Raw genomic sequence first — 22,121 nt, forward strand, 5'->3', positions numbered from 1 at the left:
CCTTTAAAAAGCAGCTTCGTATTAATGTTGTCAAATCAAACCTTCAGTCAGCTCTCTCAACCTGCGGACAAAGGCTCGGCACCTGTTCCTACTTTCCTCCTGTGAAGCAACTTGTGTGACATTTTTCTACATTAAAGAGACTACATGAATGCAAGCAGTTACTGTTTAGGAACAAAGTCTGGAGTTTAAAAAGGCTGTATGGTCAAACAAGCCAACATCAACCACAGCTCCTCCCTACCATCTGCTGAGCCCCGAAAGAAACAATTAATTTCTATTCCTTACATCTACTGGAAAAAAAAAATCAAGCATACCTCCATCCTCTAATCCTTTGTTCTTTTTCCAAGTGAAATGACTTACATTAACTATTTCTGTGCCTTCAATTATTTTCAAGGCCCCCCCCCCCCCCATGCCAATTATTTTTCCCCTGAAAATAAATGTATGCTTCATTCTCTCCTTGGACAGTATTTCAGTTCTTGACAGTTTGGAATCAAGCTGTTCATTCTTTCCTAAACGCTTCCTAGTGTATCTACATTCTTTGAGGTAGGTCTACCCAACACTGCTCAACAAAGCTCAATATTTACACGGTTGATGTTCAGATCCCTGTAGAACAGCCACCGATTACTTTTACTCAAGTGAGAGATGCCACCAATGTCCATTGAAGGTAAGCCAATTTTTAATCTTATAGAATTTGTTAACTATTCCATGAGACTCAAACTCTCCTACTATCCTCACGAGAAAAATAGAAGTTCAAATAAACTACATGGACTGATTACCGTCACATATTAGATTAACAATATTAATAATTCCAGCGGATCCATCACCAGTAAATTCACACAAAGTTTTCTCAGATACCTTCCATCTTTCATTGTTAAATTACAGTTTCTGACGTATTGGCCTGAGGAACATTTCCACAAAGTATGTCAGGCTGCTTATAAAGGCTAAGTAAATGCCTTATTCCTTTCTTGAATACTGAACTTTATAAAGTAAGTGTAATAGATGAAAATAGGCAATGCTGGAGAAGCATTTTAACTATCAGGGCTTCAAGTGGTCGGAACAGATTACTGTGCAGGAGGTGGAACAAAAAACCTTACTGGGTTTCAAGAAGAAACAACATCAGTTCTAGTTAATGTACGGGATTCAGGAAATGTCATGAAATGGGCTAGATAAACCAAAGGTCGTCTCCAGCCTGGAACTGTTACTGTTGCGTTAACGTGTTACTGACAAACTTGCCATTCTCCAACACTCCATTGTACAAGTATCACTAGTGTTAGTCTTTAGCAATGTTATATCTCATCAGCTCATCTGCTGTTGAAATTCTCAATCATGCCTTTGTCACCGGTAGTCTCAATATTCAAATGTGCTCCAGTCTTGCACCTTCTGGAACTTGAGCTCACCCATCATGCCTGTACTTGCTGATGGCTGCAGTGTTTCCGAGTTTGGCAACACCATGCTTTTAAAATTCTCATCCTTTTATCAAATGCCTTCATGCCCTTGCTTCTCTCCGTCTCTGTCACCTCCTCCAACTCCTGAAATCTATGATTAGCAGCTGTACCTTCAATCCCACAAACTCTGGAATTCGCTCCATAAATCTTTCAATCTAGTTTAAAATGCTCCTTAAAACCTCTCTCTTTGACCAAACTTCTGGCCTACTAACTCCTTCAGTAGTATGTCAGATTTTGTTTGATAATCACGCCAGAGGAGCATCTTGGGATGTTTTACCATGCTAAAAATTGTTACTTAGGTGTAAGTTGTTGTTGTTGTATTACAAAAGGATCAGGAGTCTTTTGAATATTGAATTTTCCTCTTTATACGTTACACAGAAACTAATTACTTCGTTTACTGAAATTGAAAACTATACATAGACTTAATTCCCTAACATAAGATTCCTGTAAAAGTTTGAACATTTTCATAGCCCAAGCACATCTTTAATTAACGCAGATTAGATCAACATTGACCCTGGCCTTCTGGTCCTTGAGAAAGTGGTGGTTAGCAGCAGTCTATGACAGGTACATCCACAGTGCTGTTAGGGAGGGAGTTCCCAACAGTGAAGGAATGGCAATATATTTTCAGGTCAGGATGATGAGCGACTTGGGAGAACTTCCAGGTGATGGCGTTCCGATGTACCTGATGCCCTTTTCCTTCTAGATGGAAGCAGCTGCTGCCTAGGAAGTCTTGGTGAATTTCGGCAGTGCATCTTGTAGACGGTACATAATGCTGTCAGTGGTAGAGGGAATGAATATTTGTGGATAGGGTACCAGTCAAGTGGGCTGCTTTGTCCTTGATGATATCAAGCTTTTTTGCGTTGTTGAAGCTGCACTCATCCAGGCAAGTGGAGACTATTCCATCACATTCCTGACTTGTGCCTTGTAAATGGTGGACAAGCTTTGTGGAGTCAGGAGGTGAGTTATCTACCACATGATTCTGAGCTTCTGACCTGCTCTTGCAGCCGTTTCAATTTATCACCTTGCTCTCATGCTCATATTTCCATCCTTTGCCTGCTACAACATTCTAACAAAGCCCAATGCAAGCTGCAGAAATAACACTTCATCTTTCAATCAGGCACTGTAGAGCCTTCCAAACTCAACATTGAGTTCAGTAACTTCAGATCATGAAATCTGTCCTTCATTTTGAATTTTCTTCACAAAGTGCCAGTCTATCTTGTTTTTGCTTTCAGACTGAGCTGACCTTTGTTCTGCGATTGACGTCTACTCTGGAGCACTTTCTTTACTCACCACTCCCTTTGGCTTTTGTTCCATGACGCATCTATTATTCAATCTCCTCCACCTTCTAAACCATCCCCGACCTTCCCTTGCGTCCCACCTGACCCCCTGCACTTTGACAGCATAAAAACCATCACGCTTCCATCTCTCTTCAAAGGAAGTCATATTGGACTTGAAACATTAACTGCTTCTCTCTCTACAGATGCTGCCAGATCTACTGAGTTTTGCCAGCATTTTCTGTTTTTATTACAGATGATAAACTGTGTGCATAATTGAAAACTCTTAATGTGCATAATTAAGAGTTAACTTCAAATCCATCGGATAGTCAGTGGGAGTTTTATATACGACCAGCTCTATTGACGACTCAGTGGTAAAGTTGATTTCAGTCCATATATAAGTGCTACCTGACATAATGATAACACATGGCTTCATTTATTTTTAAGACAACACATGGCTTCATTTATTTTTAAACTAACACATAACATACCTTGTAAATCAACTGAGAATAGTAATCTGGAACACTGTCAAGGACAGCACTGCCAAAAGATCCTGTTAGTAGATTATCACCATTCAGCTGTCCACTACCGTAGGGAGGGAAGTATGCAAAATTCACACTGATTGTTGGTTCCAGCAGTGGAAGAAGAGTAAGTTGCTAGTGAAAAATAAATTGAATTGTAAAATAAAGGCATCCAGACATATCTTTACAACAGAACTGTTACAAATATTCTGCAATGTAATTTTTACTACACTGGTTTTGCTGGAAATTGGTGTTTTTTTGTTGTTGCATTATTTAAGAAAGATAAGTCACAAATTATCTACCAGTTTCTCACAATGAAAGCACTGCACTATTGTTGAAACAAATTTCCTATCTATACACAAAACTTGGAAGAATATCAAAGGAATTTTAAACTTTGGTTGGGTGACTGTAAATTTTTCAAGGTTAGAACTGTCCCCTTCTGTCAGTTGCATTAATCTTTGCATAAATTTGCTTCAATTTCTCTAGATAGGGAATAAGATGCAAAGTAGATTTGAGGCCACAATCATGAGCAGGTTCAAGGAACCAAATGGTGAACACCTGCTCCTAATTTGTATGTTTAAAAAGCAACGGTATCAAACAACTGTACAAGCAAAGAACTGCAAACAATTCAAGGTGGCACTGGCAAAATGCCCATGACAGTGTCCATGGTTAATTAATAGATAAAAGTTTTTTTCTGTATATAAAATGATGGTTTTGGGAGGAAAAACCTGAGAAACTTGCTCCACTACATCAACAAATGGCCAGTGCCCCCAACTACATTGTTATAGCAAACATACATGATTGACATTGCACATGCAGTTTCAATATTAAGTAATATTTTGGAATACAGTTTGTGTATTTTGAGGCATTATACGTGGCGAGTAAAGCTTAATGGAGGGGAACAAGTGCCTTTGGAACCACGGTTCAATCAATCAGGTCATATCTGGGACTACTGTAGGTTAATTGATAAAGATTGATTGTCATGATTAGCCAACAGTTCCATTATTATTGCATCATACACGACCAGAATGGTAGAAGTAAAATTGGATGGACCTTGATTCTCTTTATGTCAAGCAATTCCTAAATTTTTGAATTAAATGTTAACACAGAAGCAGGAGCAAAATTAATTGACAACAGTAAGTTGGCAAGTAGTACACACAGCCGTAGAATTTTTTAATTTACTGGCTGACTACCCATTCTGTTGTATGTGTGGAGCCAAGATGAAGTGCAGTTTTTAGGTGAAGCAGGGCTAATAGGGCAGGGGATAATTGAACCAGTGCATAGATAACTTAATGACTCTGTTTTAAAATCAAACAATCTTGTCTCATTCAATGCAGAACTTCAGTACTTGATATTTTCTACAATTATATTAAAATGGCCATGCCCATTTCCTCTCAGCATTTTTCATTATGAATTTTTCTGCCGATAATTATAATGGAACTGCCTCGGTAAATATGTTTTTCTGTAATTACGTCCTCCTGCCTCTGGTGATGCGCCAAAACCTTTGGCAGGAAGATGTAATTAGAGTCTAGTAAGTTTGCATAGGCAGTTTTAGCTGTATGTGAGCAGAGAAATTCATGGTGAAAAACAGCTGACAGAAAATGTATATAGGCATACATTTTTAAATATATTACATTGTGACGATAATGTGCCTGTAAGAAATGTATTTTTGTCATGTTTCTTGCGCAGGGTCTATTCTATGCACTTGGGAGCCTTTTTAGCTGGATCCATCATTTATTTTAGCTGAAACAATATTTGTTTTAATCTGAACTAATGCAGGATTCTGATGTTGTGTGTTTTCCCTTGGAATATTGCAGTGTAGTGCTTGATTTGGTTGACTGACAGGTAAGGTCATATGATAGGGTGGGGCTAGGCTTTCACACAGATGTCAAGGCAGTCTGCTTTTTGGAATCTTTAGAGAGAGGTTGCCTTCCCTGCATTTCTTGCTCTGTCTGAAGTGCAGACTGAAATCTGCCAAGAAATAAGCCTTTTTCCTCTGAGATTCTACTGTTTGGGGGGTGTAGCTTTCGCTGGAAGTTGCTGCATGAGAATTAGAAGACAGGTGTGTCTCTCAACGCAAACTGGAGGAACAGCATCTCAATCTTCCGGCTACGTACTTTACAGCCTTCCAGTCTCAACATCGAATATAACTACTTCAGATGATCTGCTCGACCCCATCTCGACCCCTTCATTTTCATTCTATTTTATTTAATTTTTTTTACTGTTCTCTACCTTTTATTTCTTTATTGTCTTTCTTCATTTTTCTTCCCCGCACTCTTTCCCCCTTCCCTTTTCTCCTTCTTGGCTTCCCCTTTTCTAAATTTTACCTCTGTCGCATCCATCCCCCCCACCGCCACCCTCCCAACATCTTCATTTAAGCTTCTCTGCCTTTTGTCCATTCACACCCTTTATTCTCTCCATGCTCAGCCATTAGCAGTCTTTTCCCTGGTTTCTGTGGCTATACGTTGCATCGGTATTCACGAAGGAGAGGGACTTGTTGACTGGGAGTGTCTCGGAGGGAGGTGTTGACCCGTTAAGAGAAAATCTCCATTACAAGGGAGGAAGTGTTAGGTTTTTTAGGGAACATTAAAACTAACAAAGCCCCAGGGCCTGATGGCATCTATCCTCGACTGCTCAGGGAGACGAGAGATGAAATTGCTGGGCCTCTGATGGAAATCTTTGTCGCTTCTTTGGACACAGGTGAGGTCCCTGAGGATTGGAGGATAGCGAATGTGGTCCCGTTGTTTAAGAAGGGTAGCAGGGATAACCCGGGAAATTATAGGCCAGTGAGCTTGATGTCCGTGGTAGGGAAGTTGTTGGAGAGGATTCTTAGAGACAGGATGTATGTGCATTTAGAACGGAACAATCTCATTAGTGACAGACAGCATCGTTTTGTAAGAGGGAGGTCGTGCCTTACAAATTTGGTGGAGTTTTTTGAGGAAGTGACAAAAACGGTTGACGAAGGAAGGACCGTGGATGTCGTCTATATGGATTTCAGTAAGGCATTTGACAAAGTCCGACATGGCAGGTTGGTTAAAAAGGTTAAGGGTCATGGGATACAAGGAGAAGTGGCTAGATGGGTGGAGAACTGGCTTGGCCAGTCCAACGCCGGCATCTCCACATCTTGGCCATAGGAGACAGAGGGTAGTGGTCGAAGGGTCTTTTTCCGGCTGGAGGTCTGTGACCAGTGGTGTTCCGCAGGGCTCTGTACTAGGACCTCTGCTATTTGTGATATATATAAATGATTTGGAAGAAGGTGTAACTGGTGTTATCAGCAAGTTTGCGGATGACACGAAGGATGGCTGGACTTGCGGATAGCGATGAGCATTGTCAGGCAATACAGCAAGATATAGATAGGCTGGAAAATTGGGCGGAGAGGATGCAGATGCAATTTAATCCAGATAAATGCGAAGTGACGCATTTTGGAAGAAATAACGTAGGGAGGAGTTATAAATAAATGGCAGAGCCATCAAGAGTATAGAAACACAGAGGGACCTAGGTGTGCAAGTCCACAAATCCTTGTAGGTGGCAACACAGGTGGAGAAGGTGGTGAAGAAGGCATATGGTATGCTGGCCTTTATAGGACGGGGTATAGAGTATAAAAGCTGGAGTCTGATGATGCAGCTGTATAGAACGCTGGTTAGGCCACATTTGGAGTACTGCGTCCAGTTCTGGTCGCCGCACTATCAGAAGGACGTGGAGGCGTTAGAGAGAGTGCAGAGAAGATTTACCAGGATGTTGCCTGGTATGGAGGGTCTTAGCTATGAGGAGAGATTGGGTAAACTGGGGTTGTTCTCCCTGGAAAGACGGAGAATGAGGGGAGATCTAATAGAGGTGTACAAGATCATGAAGGGGATAGAGAGGGTGAATGGTGGGAAGCTTTTTCCCAGATCAGAAGTGACGATCACGAGGGGTCACGGGCTCAAGGTGAGAGGGGCGAAGTATAACTCAGATATTAGAGGGATGTTTTTTACACAGAGGGTGGTGGGGGCCTGGAATGCGCTGCCAAGTAGGGTGGTGGAGGCAGACACGCTGACATCGTTTAAGACTTACCTGGATAGTCACATGAGCAGCCTGGGAATGGAGGGATACAAACGATTGGTCTAATTGGACCAAGGAGCGGCACAGGCTTGGAGGGCCGAAGGGCCTGTTTCCTGTGCTGTACTGTTCTTTGACTCATCTTTCATTTCCTCACCCTGCAGTATAAATATCTCCCACTTTCTATGCCTTTCAGCTTTGACAAAGGATCATCTGTCAGGTCTTTTCTCTCCTTACAGATGCTGCCAGACCTGCTGAGATTTTCCAGCATTTTCTCTTTTGGTTTCAGATTCCAGCATTCGCAGTAATATTTTATTAAGATAGGTGTGCGTCTGGATCACTCTCCAGAAGTATCAAAATGCTAGAAATCTAGTACCCACATAAGCATCTTTGACTTCTGTGCTAACAGGTTCTAGAGAAGGGATTTATGTCTATGCAGTGATATTGCTAAATTAGAACAATAGAGATAGCTAGCTGTTAAGAATTATACTTTGTCTTGTTTAAGTACTTTAATTGCTAAAAGTTGTGCTAATTCTTTTCATTATATTCTAACTGTGTTCTTAAATAAAATTTGTTTTGATAAAAAGCTTCCTAGTGGGTCACTTGAATCATACCTGGGGTGAAATACCTTATGCTCACCCTAATACCAAAATCAAATGTAAAAGTTAAGGTCTAGGCTAACTTCACAAAACACCTTTTGTGTCCCTAAGAACACAGAAAAATGAATAGCCAGAGAAACACTACTACATAAGGTTATTTCAGTAGTTCAGTTCCAAAGTAATTCACAAGTTCTTAATGAACATTCATCAATCTGAAATGTTAGCTCTTCAGCAGGATATACTGCGCAACCTGCTGTGGTGGCGGTGGGATCCTCTGGTCCAGCTGTTGTCAACAGGATTTCCCGCTGAATATACCCCTTGCCGCTGTGAAAACTGTGGCAGGGGTGCACCGTCTGTGGGACCAGAAGATTCTGCTGGTGTGAATGGCCAATAAGTTCCAGCCCCTTGTTTCTCTTTCCACAGATGCTGCTCAGTGTTTCCAGCATTTTTTGCTCTTACTTCAAGCAATCCATCAACTGGGAACACAACTAATCAAGTCTTTGTATGTCAAGCCAAAAAATACAAAACAATTCCTCTGCAAAAGTTTAGGGGGTCACTGTTTTGAATCAGTGGAACTTTGCAATTTAACTACCCCATTCAGCATTATTCTATTTTAAAAACATAGCAACTAATACTAAGTCAATTATATAAAAACCACTGATAAAACTCAGTTCAATGCTGCTGGTTCCCACTTTTTTATTTTCCTGAGGGAAACAATGTGGGTTCGAACTCTACAACCATTACCAGTTATATAATAAAGGTGTATTTTTTTTCTTCCTTTAAGACGCTTCCTAAACATACCTCTTTGACCAAGTTTATGGTCAGCTGTCCTAATATCTCTTTATTTAGCTCAGTATAGGTTTCGTTCAATAATGCTCCTGTGAAGTGCCCTGGGTTATTTCATTGCATTAAAATATGTTATATTATATTAAAGTAAGTTACTGTTCACTCATCTACAAATTTACCTCTATCCTTTGGGGATGAGGAAGTAAAAGAGAAGAGGCTAATTTACCATGTGTAATTCCACATATGGATACATCAATTTGTCAGCAATTCCTTTCTATCTCAACACAAGATGTTTCATTTGGAAAGACTTGTGGGCAGGGGAGAGGTGGAATTGGTCACAAAGGACAGCTTACCTGCTTCAGCTGGTTCATTAGCATGTCGGTGTTGGGGTAAATTGCATGCCGGTCCTCCTCATCTTTTTTTCGTTTCTTATAGCGTGATACAGTCTTCTCAGCTGTTTTCTGTGATCTTTTGTTTTTTGGCCGCTTCTTTTCTTCCTCCGAATCCTTCTTCTGCAGCGGATTGACCTTCGCATCAAAGTTAAATCCACTCGGCGGACTCTGCATCCCAAAACACACGTCATAAAGTCAGCTTATTGTTTTGTTTTAAAGTATGAAACTATTCATCATGTCAAACACACTGAAATTCCATCACACACAACTTTACCGCTAACCAAATATTTGCAAAATATTTGTACTTTAATAAATGTTAAGTTTAAAAAGTTTAATTTAAAGTTTACTTTATTAGTGTCACAAGTAGGCTTACATTAACACTGCAATGAAGTTACTGTGAAAATCCCCGAGTCGCCACACTCCGGCGCCTGTTCGGGTCGATGCACCCAACCAGCACGTCTTTCAGAATGTGGGAGGGAACCGGAGCACCTGGAGGAAACCCACGCAGACATGGGCAGAACGTGCAGACTCCACACAAACAGTGACCCAAGCTGGGAATCGAACCTGGAACCCTGGCGCTGTGAAGCAGCAGTGCTATCCACTGTGCTACCGTGCTGGCTAGAACATTAAAGCACATGTAAAGAATAACCTGCGTCATTTAGCTGCCTATTTAACTTATGTTGTTGAGGCAGGTCATTCTGTGCTCATCAGCATAAGTACAAGCACTATCAGATCGTGTGTCGAGGTCATTCTGTGCTGCTCTACTAATCACTAATTAACTCATTATCCAATGTACCAAAGTAACATATTCTGGTTGCTCACCTTCATGGCCTCTCTCAGTGAGTCTGCCAATCAGGTAATCATTCAGAGTTTCTCTTTTGCTGTGGTCATCTGGATTGTCTTACCCAATCCAGCTCTTTGAAAGAGCTGACCAATCCAGGTCCAATACAAACTTGGTTGAGACAGCCTACATCCAATGGGAGACTGTCTAAATGTATAGTCCTTGTGCAATTCCTACTTTAAAGTTTATTTATTAATGTCGCAAGTAGGCTTACATTAACACTGCAGTGAAATTACTGTGAAAATCCCCTAGTCATCACATTCCGGCACCTGTTCGGGTACACTGAGGGAGAATTTAGCCTGGCCAATGCACCAAACCAACACGTCTTTCAGTTTGCGGGAGGAAACCCACACAGACACGAGGAGAACGTGCAGACTCTGCAAAGACAGTGATCCAAGCTGGGAATCGAACCCGGGTCCCTGGCACGGTGATGCAGCAGTGCTAACCACTGTGCCGCCCATTTAACCTTACTTGTGAAAAATTTCTCTCTTTCTCCTGTCCATTAAGTTTGTATGAGCAGTAAATGACAAGTTAAAGGAATCTCTGTGGAACACTTAGTAATCCATTTACTCTGTAACACAGAAACATAGAAAATAGGAGCAGGAGTCAGTTATTCACCCCTTTGAGTCTGCTCCACCATTCATAGTCATAGATCCATAGACAGAGAGGCCATTTGGTCCATCATGTTCACGCTGATCAACAAAGATCTGACTACACTAATCCCATTTTGCCGTGCTTGGCCCATAGCCCTGGAAGTTTTGGCTAATCTTCTTAAATATCTAAATTATTTTAAAATGTGACTCGTTTCAATTCAAACACCCTTTCAGGCAGTGAGTTCCAAACTTTCACCCCCCCATCCCCCTCTTTGGATGAAAAAGTTTCTCCTCAACTCTCTTCTTAGCTCTTACCTCAACCATTAATCTATGCCCTCTGTTTATTGGCCCCTCTACTAATGGAAAAAGTGCTGTCCTATCCACTTTGTTATGCCCCTCATAATCTGACACACATTTATCAGGACCCCTCTCAACCTTTGCTGTGCCAAGGAAAACAGCGCCAGCCTATCCAATCTTTCCTCCTCGCTCAGAGCCTCCAGCCCAGGGCAGCATCCTGGTAAATCTCCTCTGCACCCTCTCCAATGCAATCACATTTTTCCTATAATATGGTGACCAGAACTACACACACTACTCCAGCCGTGGCCTAACCAACATTTTATACAGTTCCAGCATGACCTCCCTGCCCTTGTATTCCATGTCTTGGCCAAAAAAGGCAAGTATCCTGTATGCCTTCTTAACCACCATGTCTACCTGCCCTGCCACCTTCAGGGATCTGGAAACTCTAAGGTCACTCTGACCTTCAGTACTTTCCAGGGTCCTACCATTCATTGTGTAATTCGTTGCTTTGTTAGCCCTCTCCAACAAAGCCCTCTCCAAGTAGAGTACCTCACATTTTTCTGGGTTGAATTCCATTGGCCACTGCTTTGCCCACCTGACCAGTCCATTGATACCCTCTTGCAGTCTACACCCATCCTCCTCACCATTTACCACCCCATTAATTTTGTGTTACCCTCGAACTTCTTCATCATGGTCTCTACATTTAAGTCCAATCATCACTGTACATTGGTGTACACAGGGCTCTGTGGAACGTCTATCTCAATGCAATACTCCTGCAATCGCCCCACACTCCTTGATGCCTTTAGAAGTTTCTTCTTATCTCAGTCCTAAATGGCTTGCCTGGATCCTGGGAGCATGATCCTTTGTTCTGGATACCCCAGCCAGGGGAAACAACTTCCCTACCTCCAGTCTGTCCAGCCCTATTAGAATTTTATATGTTTCAATGAGATCCCTCTCATTTTTCAATAAAAAAACATCTGGAATTAAGAATCTACTGATGACCATGAAACCATTGTTAATTGTCAGAAAAACCCATCTGGTTCACTAATGCCCTTTAGGGGAGGAAATCTGCCGTCCTTACCTGGTCTGGCCTACATGTGACTCCAGAGCAACAGCAATGCGGTTGACTCTCAACTGCCATCGAGCAACAAGTGCTAGCCAGCTAGCGACGCCCATGTCCCACGAATGTAACAGACAGTGGCACAGTGGTTAGCACTGCTGCCTCACAACGCCAGGGACCCGAGTTCAATTCTGGCCTCAGGTGACTGTCTGTGTGGAGTCTGCACATTATCCCCATGTCTGCGTGGGTTTTCTTCCGGTGCTCTAGTTTCCTCCCACAGTCCGAAAAACATGCTGGTTAGGTGCATTGGCCATGCTAAATTCTCCCTCAATATACCCGAACAGGCACCAGAGTGTTGCGACTAGGGGATTTTCACAATAACTTCATTGCAGTGTTAATGTAAGCCTACTTGTGACACTAATAACTAAACTTTAAAGTAGGAAAGCCACTGTCTGACACAGAAAAAGCATAGGAGCAGAAAAGACTAAACAGCCAAACTTGCTGCTCTGAAAACCTCCCCAAATTCAACACATTCTTTATCTAAAGTAGTTAAACCATCATTGACTTTTCTGTTCTTTAAATCCTGACATTTCTTTTGGCACCTCACGTTGACGTACTACTCAAAGTTTAATACTACAACTTATCATTGAAAAGATAACAGTTAGAGAACAAAGCTGGAAGATAAAGGAGTAAAGAAAAAGTGATTCTAAGATTGGACCCAGATGATTAAAAGACTGTAAAGAAAGAGCAGCGTGCAAGTTTACATCTCCTAAGAAAATCTAAACAGTTGTCTAGGTGAGTACAGTTGGGTAGGTACTCACTGCTACTATTGGTTATAATTGTTAAGGTATCATTCCATGATTCATTGTTTGTGAGAAATATATTCTATAATAAATATAGCGGCATGGTAGCACAGTGGTTAGCACTGCTGCTTCACAGCTCCAGGGACCTGGGTTCGATTCCCGGCTTGGGTCATTGTCTGTGTGGAGTTTGCACATTCTCCTCGTGTCTGCGTGGGTTTCCTCCGGGTGCTCCGGTTTCCTCCCACAGTCCAAAGATGTGCGGGTTAGGTTGATTGGCCATGCTAAAATTGCTCCTTAGTGTCCTGGGATGTGTAAATTAGAGGGATTAGTGGGTAAAATATGTAGGGGTATGGGGGTAGGGCCTGGGTGGGATTGTGGTCGGTGCAGACTCGATGGACCGAATGGCCTCTTTCTGTACTGTAGGGTTTCTATGATTTCTATAATAACAAAGAATAGAGAAGGGCCCTAGTTGAGATTGTTTGATATTAAAAGGATTAACTTAATTTAAAAGGGTAATAAGGCATGGCAGGAGACCTCCAAGTAGGAGACCAGGAACGTTCTCGGTTCCCAGACATGTGTGCAGCCCCTGGAAGCCCGTGTTTTGGAGCTGGAGCGGCGTCTGGGGACACAGTGGAGCATCTGCGAGTATCGTGGATAGCACACATAGAGGGGTAGTCACACTCCAGGCTCAGATTCCACAGGGAGGAAGGGAATGGGTGACCACTCGGCAGAGCAAGAGGATGAGGCAGGCAATGCAGGATTCTCCTATGGCCATTCCCCTGCAAAACAGATTTACCTTTTTGGATGCTGTTGAGGGGAATGGCCTCTCAGGGGAAAGCAGCAACAACCAAATTCATAAAGAAATGGCAGAGAAACTAAATTCGTACTTTTGCCTCCTTCACAAAGGAAGGCATACATACTGTACCAGAAGTTCTGAGAAACACAAGTTTTAGTGAGGTGCTGAAGGAAATCAGTATTAGTAGGGAAATGGTTTTGGGGAAATTAATGGGATTGCACATCTAACCTGCACACTCCAAAGATGTGCGGGTTAGGCTGATTGGCCATGCTAAATTGCCCCTTAGTGTTAGCAGGGTAAATATGTGGGGTTGTGGGGATAGGGGTTTGGTGGGATTGTTGTCGATGCACTTGATGGGCCGAATGGCCTCCTTCCGCATTGTAGGGATTCTATGTTCTTTGGACTGAGGGGAGAAACTGGAGCGCCCAGAGAAAACACACGCAGACACGGGGAGGAAGTGCAAACTCCACAGACACCCAAGACCGGAATTGAACCCAGGTCCCTAGTGCTGGGAGACAGCAGTGCTAACCACTGTGCCACATTGTTTTGCTTTACAGAATACTTTATGCTAATTTAAAAAAAATTGGGAGTGAGTTGTATTTCTGAAATGTAGACTTAAAACATGAGAACTTTCTGCATTATCTGAAAAACCAGCCTTGTAAATTAATTTTGTGTGTGGAATAAAACAACGTGATCAGCCATACCTGCCCCTCAAATGGACTCTGTTTTTTTACTAATTTGCTTTCCATGCAGGATTCATCTTCGGATTTTTCTTCAGCTCTTTGGTGTGGAGGCAACGGAGGATTTTTATTCTTCAGTAGATGTTTCAGGAGCTCATTCCCCGATTCCTGCTTTGATCCTGACACATTTGCTGCAGCAGCCGGACTCGGTGTCGAAACAGCAGGCTGTGGCAAACTGATCTTTCCTTCTACCTTTACTGAATTGTGAGTTTCTACCTTGGGCTGAGAATTATCGTGGCAATGCGTGCTTTCTGTTTGTTCCACTTTCACTGTGTTAGTTCTAGCACCTTCGTGCGACAGGCTGTGGTCCGTTTCAGAGGGCAGGCCGGCCTGTTGTACCATAAGCCTGTGAGGTGCACCGACGCTGGAAGAAAGTTGCCGTTCAAGTTCAGATGGAGGTTGGTGCTCATTTGAATTATTAACCAATTGGTTTATCTCTTCACTCTCATGTTCACCTTGATTAAACCCAAAGTCTCCAGGTAGATTAACAGATGGATTAGCAGCAGAGCCAGAAACACCGGGTGTAGTTGGTGCAGTGATATCAGAATGAGGAGTAGATGGCGTCTTGACAGGGTCACTGTCATCATCTTTCTTCTTCTTTCTATTTCTTCTCTTCTTCCCCTTTTCCTCTGGTATAATATTGGAATAAAGCTGAATGAGCGATTGACCTGGACCTGGGTAATTGCCTGGTAGCTGCATCCCACTATCTGGGCCAAACTGAGCTGCATCACCATTCCCTTGAGATCCAGTAGGCATACATGGTCCAAAGGGAGGCCTTGGCTGGTTTTGTTGAAAGCCAAGTCCAGAGGGTACCTGATTCATAGGATGGATAGGTGGACATCCACCTGGGACAGCATGGCCCTCAGGCCCAAATCCTGGTGCCCCCACAGGTCGACGGTCATTACAATGCATGTAAGATGTATGAGGTGGCGAATTCATGAATTGCGGAAGTAGATTCTGCTGCAGGGGAGGAACAAGTCCCATCTGCTGCTGCTGTTGAGGCCTTTGAGACTGCATGAAATCACATGGTAAGTCAGAATTAAAATATGGCATTTGTGACAGAGTGGGCGTGTTTAAATCTGCCATGCCTTGCTGCTGCTCCATTTCCATTCGCTTCTGCATGGCACGATGGCGTTCCACTTCCTTCATCAGCTGGATTCTTTGCCTTTCCTGTTGTTCCCGTAAACGCTCCCTCCGTTCCCTCTCCTGGAAACTTTCACTGAATGGGTTGTTGTCATCAAATTCAACTCGTGGTGGTGCATTGGACTGTTGATTTGTTGTGGCTGATGCTGTTTGAGTAGATGGCGTGCTCGTTATTGGCAACTGAGACGGTGCAGGGTGTTGCATCCTTGGGGTACCCATGGGAATGTGGGCAGCCGTAGTTGCGTTAGGATTGCAAGGTTGCCACTGAGGAGCATTTGCCATTCTGGTAACATTTGGCTGGGCTGGAACAGGCATCTGAATTTGCTGTTGGGGTTGTTGTTTTGGCATCATTGAGAAACTCTGTTGAGTTACTGAGGATGGTGTCCCCCCTTGGACTGGGGGAGGCTGGGCTGATCCAGTAGGCATCATGGCGGATGACGGCATTGAACACTGTTGCTGCTGTTTGATGCGATATTCCTCCATAAGTTCCGAATGTTCCTTTTGCTGTTTTCGAATCTGAAAAATAAAACAAAATTCGAATCTGGTTATCGAGTCAGAATGAGAAACAATTCAGTAGAAATTTTAATGGATAGCAAAGAAAAGCTCGCGATAAAATAAACAGCAAGTTGCAGAAAATGTAAAATATCAGTAAAGATTCTTGAATCATAATGGCATCTTGAGATAAATGACTGAGAAATGTCAAGGATGAGAAAAACAGAAGGGGGAATGGAGGTAAACTCCTGGAAATTGTCCAAGAATTAGGCTATTCTGAGCTTGCCAATGGCTCAGCTGGTTAAAGCAGTGAGTAGATGAATCATACTGATCAGGAACGTCGTGGCCTGGGCTATTTCAGTTGATCTCAGCTGAGCCAATGGTGTAGGAACTGTAAATAATTCCGGCAAAAGTCAAGGAAGAGAAGGTTGGCCAGGATTCTGACTCCTTCCTGCATCCCTGTGAGGAGTGGACCTGCTTGTGAAGGGGCACCAGCTGAGCAGAGAAGATCAAGACTAGTTGCATTGCCTGCTGCCTTGGGACAACCGGCTGACGCTCTGTTTCTGATGATCTTTCAAAATCTCCCAAGGTGTAATGTTGGGCTGGAAATGGGAAATTACCTGTTCCAGTTGTTTCTGCACCATGCTCTGCTGCTCAGTTACATGCTTAAGCTGCTCTGCATCTTCCTCTGGGAACTCTCGTCCAGCCTTTTTAGCAGTACGCTGTTTAGCCGAGAGTGCCTTCTTAGATTTTCGATGAACCCCAATCTGTTCCTCAAGAAATTTCTGCTGCATCTGGAGCAGCTGCTGGGTTTCCTGGAGCCACTCTTCATACTGTTTCTTCTGTGCATCGTCTGGAGAACAACAATATTTTAAATATTATTTTTATTTCCTATTCTGTGCTCATTTCTGACATTTTAGTAGAGCAGGAAGGAAGAAAGAAACTTGCATATATTACAATGCCTTTCATAATCTTAGGACATCCTAATGGGATTTATAGCCAATGATGTACTTCTGCAGTATAGTCACTGTTATAATATAGGGGACAGCAGCCAATTTGTGCACAGCAAACTCATACAAACAGCAATGTGGTAATGACCAGATCATGAATTTGCTGTTTGATTCCCTGACAATCCAAATTCATCTGGGTAAATATTGAACTGCTGCAGAATCAGCCCAAATGGAACCACACAACAAAACTCATAACCCGCCTCATGAGGTGCAAATATACAAATCTCTGTGCTCACGATCAGTACTATCAAGATGATTTAGGTCAGGCGTGTCTAACTCATGGCCCAAGGGCCGGACTGTGGCCCTCAAAGGCATTCAATGAGGTCCCTGAGGCCACCGTTCAAAATGCTGGTAAAACAGGTAAATAAAGTTGAAGATTCTGTAACAGGCTTTTCCTGATCACAAGCTTTTCTCTCATGTTTGTTGCTAATATACACACTGCCAGCTCTGGGCCTGAGAGAGAGAAAGAAAGTGCCTGCGAGAGTGAGCATGCATGCTTGAGAGTGTTTATTTGAGAGAAAGTGTAGGGTGACAATTTGTGCGAATGAGTGTGTGCCTGGGGTTCACTCCCAGTCTCAGGATTCTCATTCACTCTCACCAATCTATACTCTCACCCACCCTGAGACTGGGAGTGATGATGTGGAGATGCCGGCGTTGGACTGGGGTGAACACAGTAAGAAGTCTCACAACACCAGGTTAAAGTCCAACAGGTTTATTTGGTAGCAAATACCATAAGCTTTCGGAGCGCTGCTCCTTCGCCAGATGGAGTGGAAATGTGCTCTCAAACAGTGCAAACAGACACAAAATCAAGTTGCAGAATGCTGATTAGAATGCGAATCCTACAACCAGCCAGGTCTTAAAGGTACAGACAATGTGGGTGGAGGGAACATTAAACACAGGTTAAAGAGATGTGTATTGTCTCCAGACAGAACAGCTGTTTTGTGGATTTGTGTATTTGCACCTCATGAGGCAGGTTATGAGCTTTGTTGTGTGGTTCCATTTGGGCTGATTCTGCAGCAGTTCAATATTTACCCAGATGAATTTGGATTGTCAGGGAATCAAACAGAATTAGCTGTTCTGTCTGGAGACAATACACATCTCTTTAACCTGTGTTTAATGTTCCCTCCACCCACATTGTCTGTACCTTTAAGACCTGGCTGGCTGTAGGATTCGCATTCTAATCAGTATTCTGCAACTTGATTTTGTGTCTGTTTGCACTGTTTGAGAGCAGATTTCCACTCCATCTGACGAAGGAGCAGCGCTCCGAAAGCTTATGGTATTTGCTACCAAATAAACCTGTTGGACTTTAACCTGGTGTTGTGAGACTTCCTACTGGGAGTGAGCCAGGCTCCCTCACACTAATGGTTATCTTTACGAGTTATTCTTTTTTAAATTATTTGCTTTGACATTCCTTAGCAAGTTGATTCTTTTGTTCATACCTCTTTTTTTTGGAAATTCATGTCTAATGTTGTGCCAAACCTTACCTTTCTGAAATTTTCTCACTGGCCCCTTGATTTAACATTTTCACCGAAATAGCATTTCTACCTGCATTGTGCAGTTGACACCTGGAGGTGTCAGCTTCCCAACTCATGCAAGAGTGTTACCACTAAGTCAGACTTAACATGGATGTTTAAAGATGAAAAGAATGATTCTGCCAGCCATCAAAACCCTCCAAGGGGGGAGGGGGAGTGTGTGTGTGTGCGCCCCCTGACACTCTGCGATGACAGAGGAAGGGCAGCCAGTCATCAGGCTGGCCATTGGGATGGCGGACCGGGAGGACTAAGGGATTGGGACTGCCAGGGGGTTGGGGGAGGAGGGGGGCCTTGTTCGGAGGGGGGGGAGAGAGGAGGAGGAGGAGGAACAATGCAGGTACGCAGGGCCGGCCCCAGCAATTGAGCTGGCCAGCGATCGGGAGGCTGGCAGTGCGGAGCTACTGTGCATGCGCCGATCTCTGTACTGACAGATCGGCACATGCACAGTGGCTTGCTCAGCTCACAGGGGCGGCACGGTAGCGCAGTGGTTAGCACTGCTGCTTTACAGCTCCAGGGACCTGGGTTCGATTCCCGGCTTGGGTCACTGCCCGTGTGGAGTTTGCACATTCTCCTCGTGTCTGCGTGAGTTTCCTCCGGGTGCTCCGGTTTCCTCCCACAGTCCAAAGATGTGCGGGTTAGGTTGATTGGCCACGCTAAAATTGCCCTTAGTGTCCTGAGATGTGTAGGTTAGAGGGATTAGTGGGCAAATATGTAGGGATATGGGGGTAGGGCCTGGGTGGGATTGTGGTCGGTGCAGACTCGATGGGCCGAATGGCCTCTTTCTGTGCTGTAGGGTTTCTATGATTCTATGAATATGCTGCCGTCCCTTATTTTTGATGATATTCATGCTAGTGCACTCTGCAGTGCACAGATTGTGGGAGATTAATTTTGAAAAAAAACCAGTGGGATTTACTTCACCCAAAATAAAGCACCACAAGGAACTAGGTTTACAGCAGCTTTGACTTATCCCCTTTAAACAATTTTCACTATTGTAGACCGAGTAATATTTATTTAGTCAGGGAAAACAGTTGGATGTAAGATTCGTAAGAGCAAAACAGAGAAACTTCATTAAGCAGATGAACAAGACGAGAAACAACTGTAATTGAAAATAAGCTGCAAGATATTGTTACTTACTCATAAAACCTGGGCCAAATGATGGAGGATTTGGTCGTGACATTTGAGGTGGCAAATTCCCATCCTGGAAATAAATCCAATCAAAGGCAATATTTCAGCAACTGCTTAATTATTACTCAGTACGAAACATTCAAGTCACTCACTAAAGAACTGGTGATCCACAACAGCAAAGTAATTTTTATTTTTGGGATATAAATTATTATTCTGCCTTTATTCTCTTCCCAGGATAGGGTACCATATTTTCCCCAGAGATAAAGGCAGTCTAGAAACCAACTCAAGTTCCTCTTCCAATAATGGAAGCTGGTTGCTGCAATGTGAATCCAACAGGTCACTGCAATAGCAACTTGAGCATTTCACGATACAAGTGTAAAATGGATCTCTCCGTTCTCCATCGTTCTACCCTCTTGTTGGAACACAGTTTAATAGAAACCTACAAATCTCTAGAATCTTGTACAGGCAGAAATTATAGGAAGAGCATAGAAGTAATGAAAAGGAAACAATATACATTCACTAAGGTGATACCAAGAATTGTGAGGCCACAAGGGCATGTCATAGCTGTGAAAAGTGAATTGAAAGGTTGGAATAAATGATAAGATAAAGCTGAAGAATTTGCTACAATCCTCAGCTAGAAGTGCCAAGTGGATGATCCATCCCAGCCTCCTCCGGAGTTCCCCAGAATCATAGATGCTAGTTTTCAGTCAAGTCGATTCACTCCATGTGGTATCAAGAAACAGCTGAAGGCACTGGACACTGCAAAGGCTATGGAACCTGACAAGATTCCGACAATAATACTGAAGACTTGTGCTTCAGAACTTGCTGTGCTCCGAGCCAAGCTGTTCCAGTACAGCTACAACACTGGCATCTACCTGGCGATGTGGAAAATTGCCCAGGTGTGTCCTCTGCACAATAGGCAGAACAAATCCAACCAGGACAAGTACCACACCCTAAAGTCTATTCTTAGTCATCAGAAAAGTGATTGAAGCGGCACTAGCTTAGCAATAACCTGTTCGGTGATACTTAGTTTGCCGTTTGCCAGGGCCACTCAGCTCCTTGTTATAGCCTCGGTTCAAACACAGACCAAAGAGCTGAATTCCAGAGTGAGATGAGAATGTCTGCCCTTGATATCAAGGCTGCGTTTGTAAAAGTATGGCATCAAGAAGCCGGAGCAAAATTGGAGTAAATGCGAATCGGGGAAAACGCTCTGCTGGTTGGGGTCATACCTAGCACAAAGGAAGATGGTTGTGGCTGTTGGAGGTCAATCATTACATCTCCAGGATATCACCGCAGGAGTTCCTCAGGGCAGTAGCCTGGGCCCAACCAGCTTCAGCTGCTTCATCAATGACCTTCCTTCCATCATAAGGGCAGAAGTGGGAATGTTCGCTGATGACTGCACAATATTCAGCACTATTCGTGACTCCTCGGATACTGAAGCAGCCCACGTCCAGCAAGACCTGGACAATATCCAGGCTTGGACTGACAAGTGGCAGTAACATTCGTGCCACACAAGTGCCAGGCAATGACCATCTCCAAGAAGGGAGAATCTAACCATCACCCTTTGACAGTCAGTGGTATTGCCATCGCTGAATCCTCCTGGTTTACCACTGACCAGAAACTTAATCAGACTAACCATTTAAATACTACACCTACAAGAGCAGGTCAGAGGCTAGAAATCCAGAGGCAAGATTAAGCCAACCACAAAAAGCAACAGACATTAAGTTTGAAAAAATTACTTTTGAGGAAGATGTTAGAAGGAACCAATATTATTGCGATTAACAGTGATTCTTTGGAGTGGGTAAAAGGGCAAATACAGACTAGAACCGGCATTTTGGCTTTCTTTACAATATACTTTGTGAATTCCAAAATATATCAGGTACAAGGATATCAGAGTTTACTTAGTTAAATAATTACCGGACTAACTCCTTGATGAATAGAATTCTGTCCATTATCACCACTCTGTGTACTAGACATTGGTTGACCCACAAATGGAAATCTGTAAGAAACAAAAAGAGTGAATACAGTTTGAAATCCAACAAATACTTATTGCTTCCTTCAAGTAAACTTTATATATTTTTTCCTGGTATGGAGGGCATTAGCTATGAGGAGCGATTGGAGAAACTTGGTTTGTTCTCACTGGAACGACGGAGGTTGAGGGGAGACCTGATAGAAGTCTACAAGATTATGAGAGGCATGGACCGAGTGGATAGTCAGAAGCTTTTTCCCAGGGTGGAAGAGTCAGTTACTAGGGGGCACAGGTTTAAGGTGCGAGGGGCAAGGTTTAAAGGAGATGTACGAGGCAGATTTTTTACAGAGAGTAGTGGGTGCCTGGAACTTGTTGCCGGGGGAGGTAGTGGAAGCGGATACGGTAGTGACTTTTAAGGGGCATCTTGACAAATACATGAATAGGATGGGAATAGAGGGATATGGTCCCCGGAAGGGTAGGGGGTTTTAGTTCAGTCGGGCAGCATGGTTGGTGCGGGCTTGGAGGGCCGAAGGGCCTGTTCCTGTGCTGTAATTTTCTTTGTTCTTTACACTGGAAAGTGACTACCATCATTCCCCATAGTCCTCTTATATAAACTATTATCCTAGTTAAGGAAACCCATGAAGAACTCTCTAAGACATTCTTTTGTA

The 22,121-nt window shown here is 43.2% G+C and overlaps 1 protein-coding gene across 12 annotated transcripts in view; it reads right to left on the reverse strand.

The window, feature by feature from the left end:
- The window catches only part of kmt2ca (lysine (K)-specific methyltransferase 2Ca), a 351,109-nt gene that overhangs the window by 40,669 nt on the left and 288,319 nt on the right, over positions 1–22,121 (reverse strand). For all 12 annotated transcript variants that reach the window (XR_013499876.1, XM_078232154.1, XM_078232144.1 and 9 more), the window contains 6 exons: positions 21,402–21,483; positions 19,494–19,557; positions 16,438–16,670; positions 14,147–15,841; positions 9,014–9,220; positions 3,208–3,372 (listed from right to left, as the gene is read on the reverse strand). Coding sequence is in view for 11 of the 12 variants with exons in the window: in XM_078232154.1 (XP_078088280.1) it covers positions 3,208–3,372; positions 9,014–9,220; positions 14,147–15,841; positions 16,438–16,670; positions 19,494–19,557; positions 21,402–21,483 (2,446 nt within the window). In the remaining variant the exon portion in view is untranslated. The remainder of the gene's footprint in view (positions 1–3,207; positions 3,373–9,013; positions 9,221–14,146; positions 15,842–16,437; positions 16,671–19,493; positions 19,558–21,401; positions 21,484–22,121) is intronic.

Source organism: Mustelus asterias, chromosome 2 (assembly GCF_964213995.1).
Source record: "Mustelus asterias chromosome 2, sMusAst1.hap1.1, whole genome shotgun sequence".
Taxonomy (NCBI): domain Eukaryota; kingdom Metazoa; phylum Chordata; class Chondrichthyes; order Carcharhiniformes; family Triakidae; genus Mustelus; species Mustelus asterias.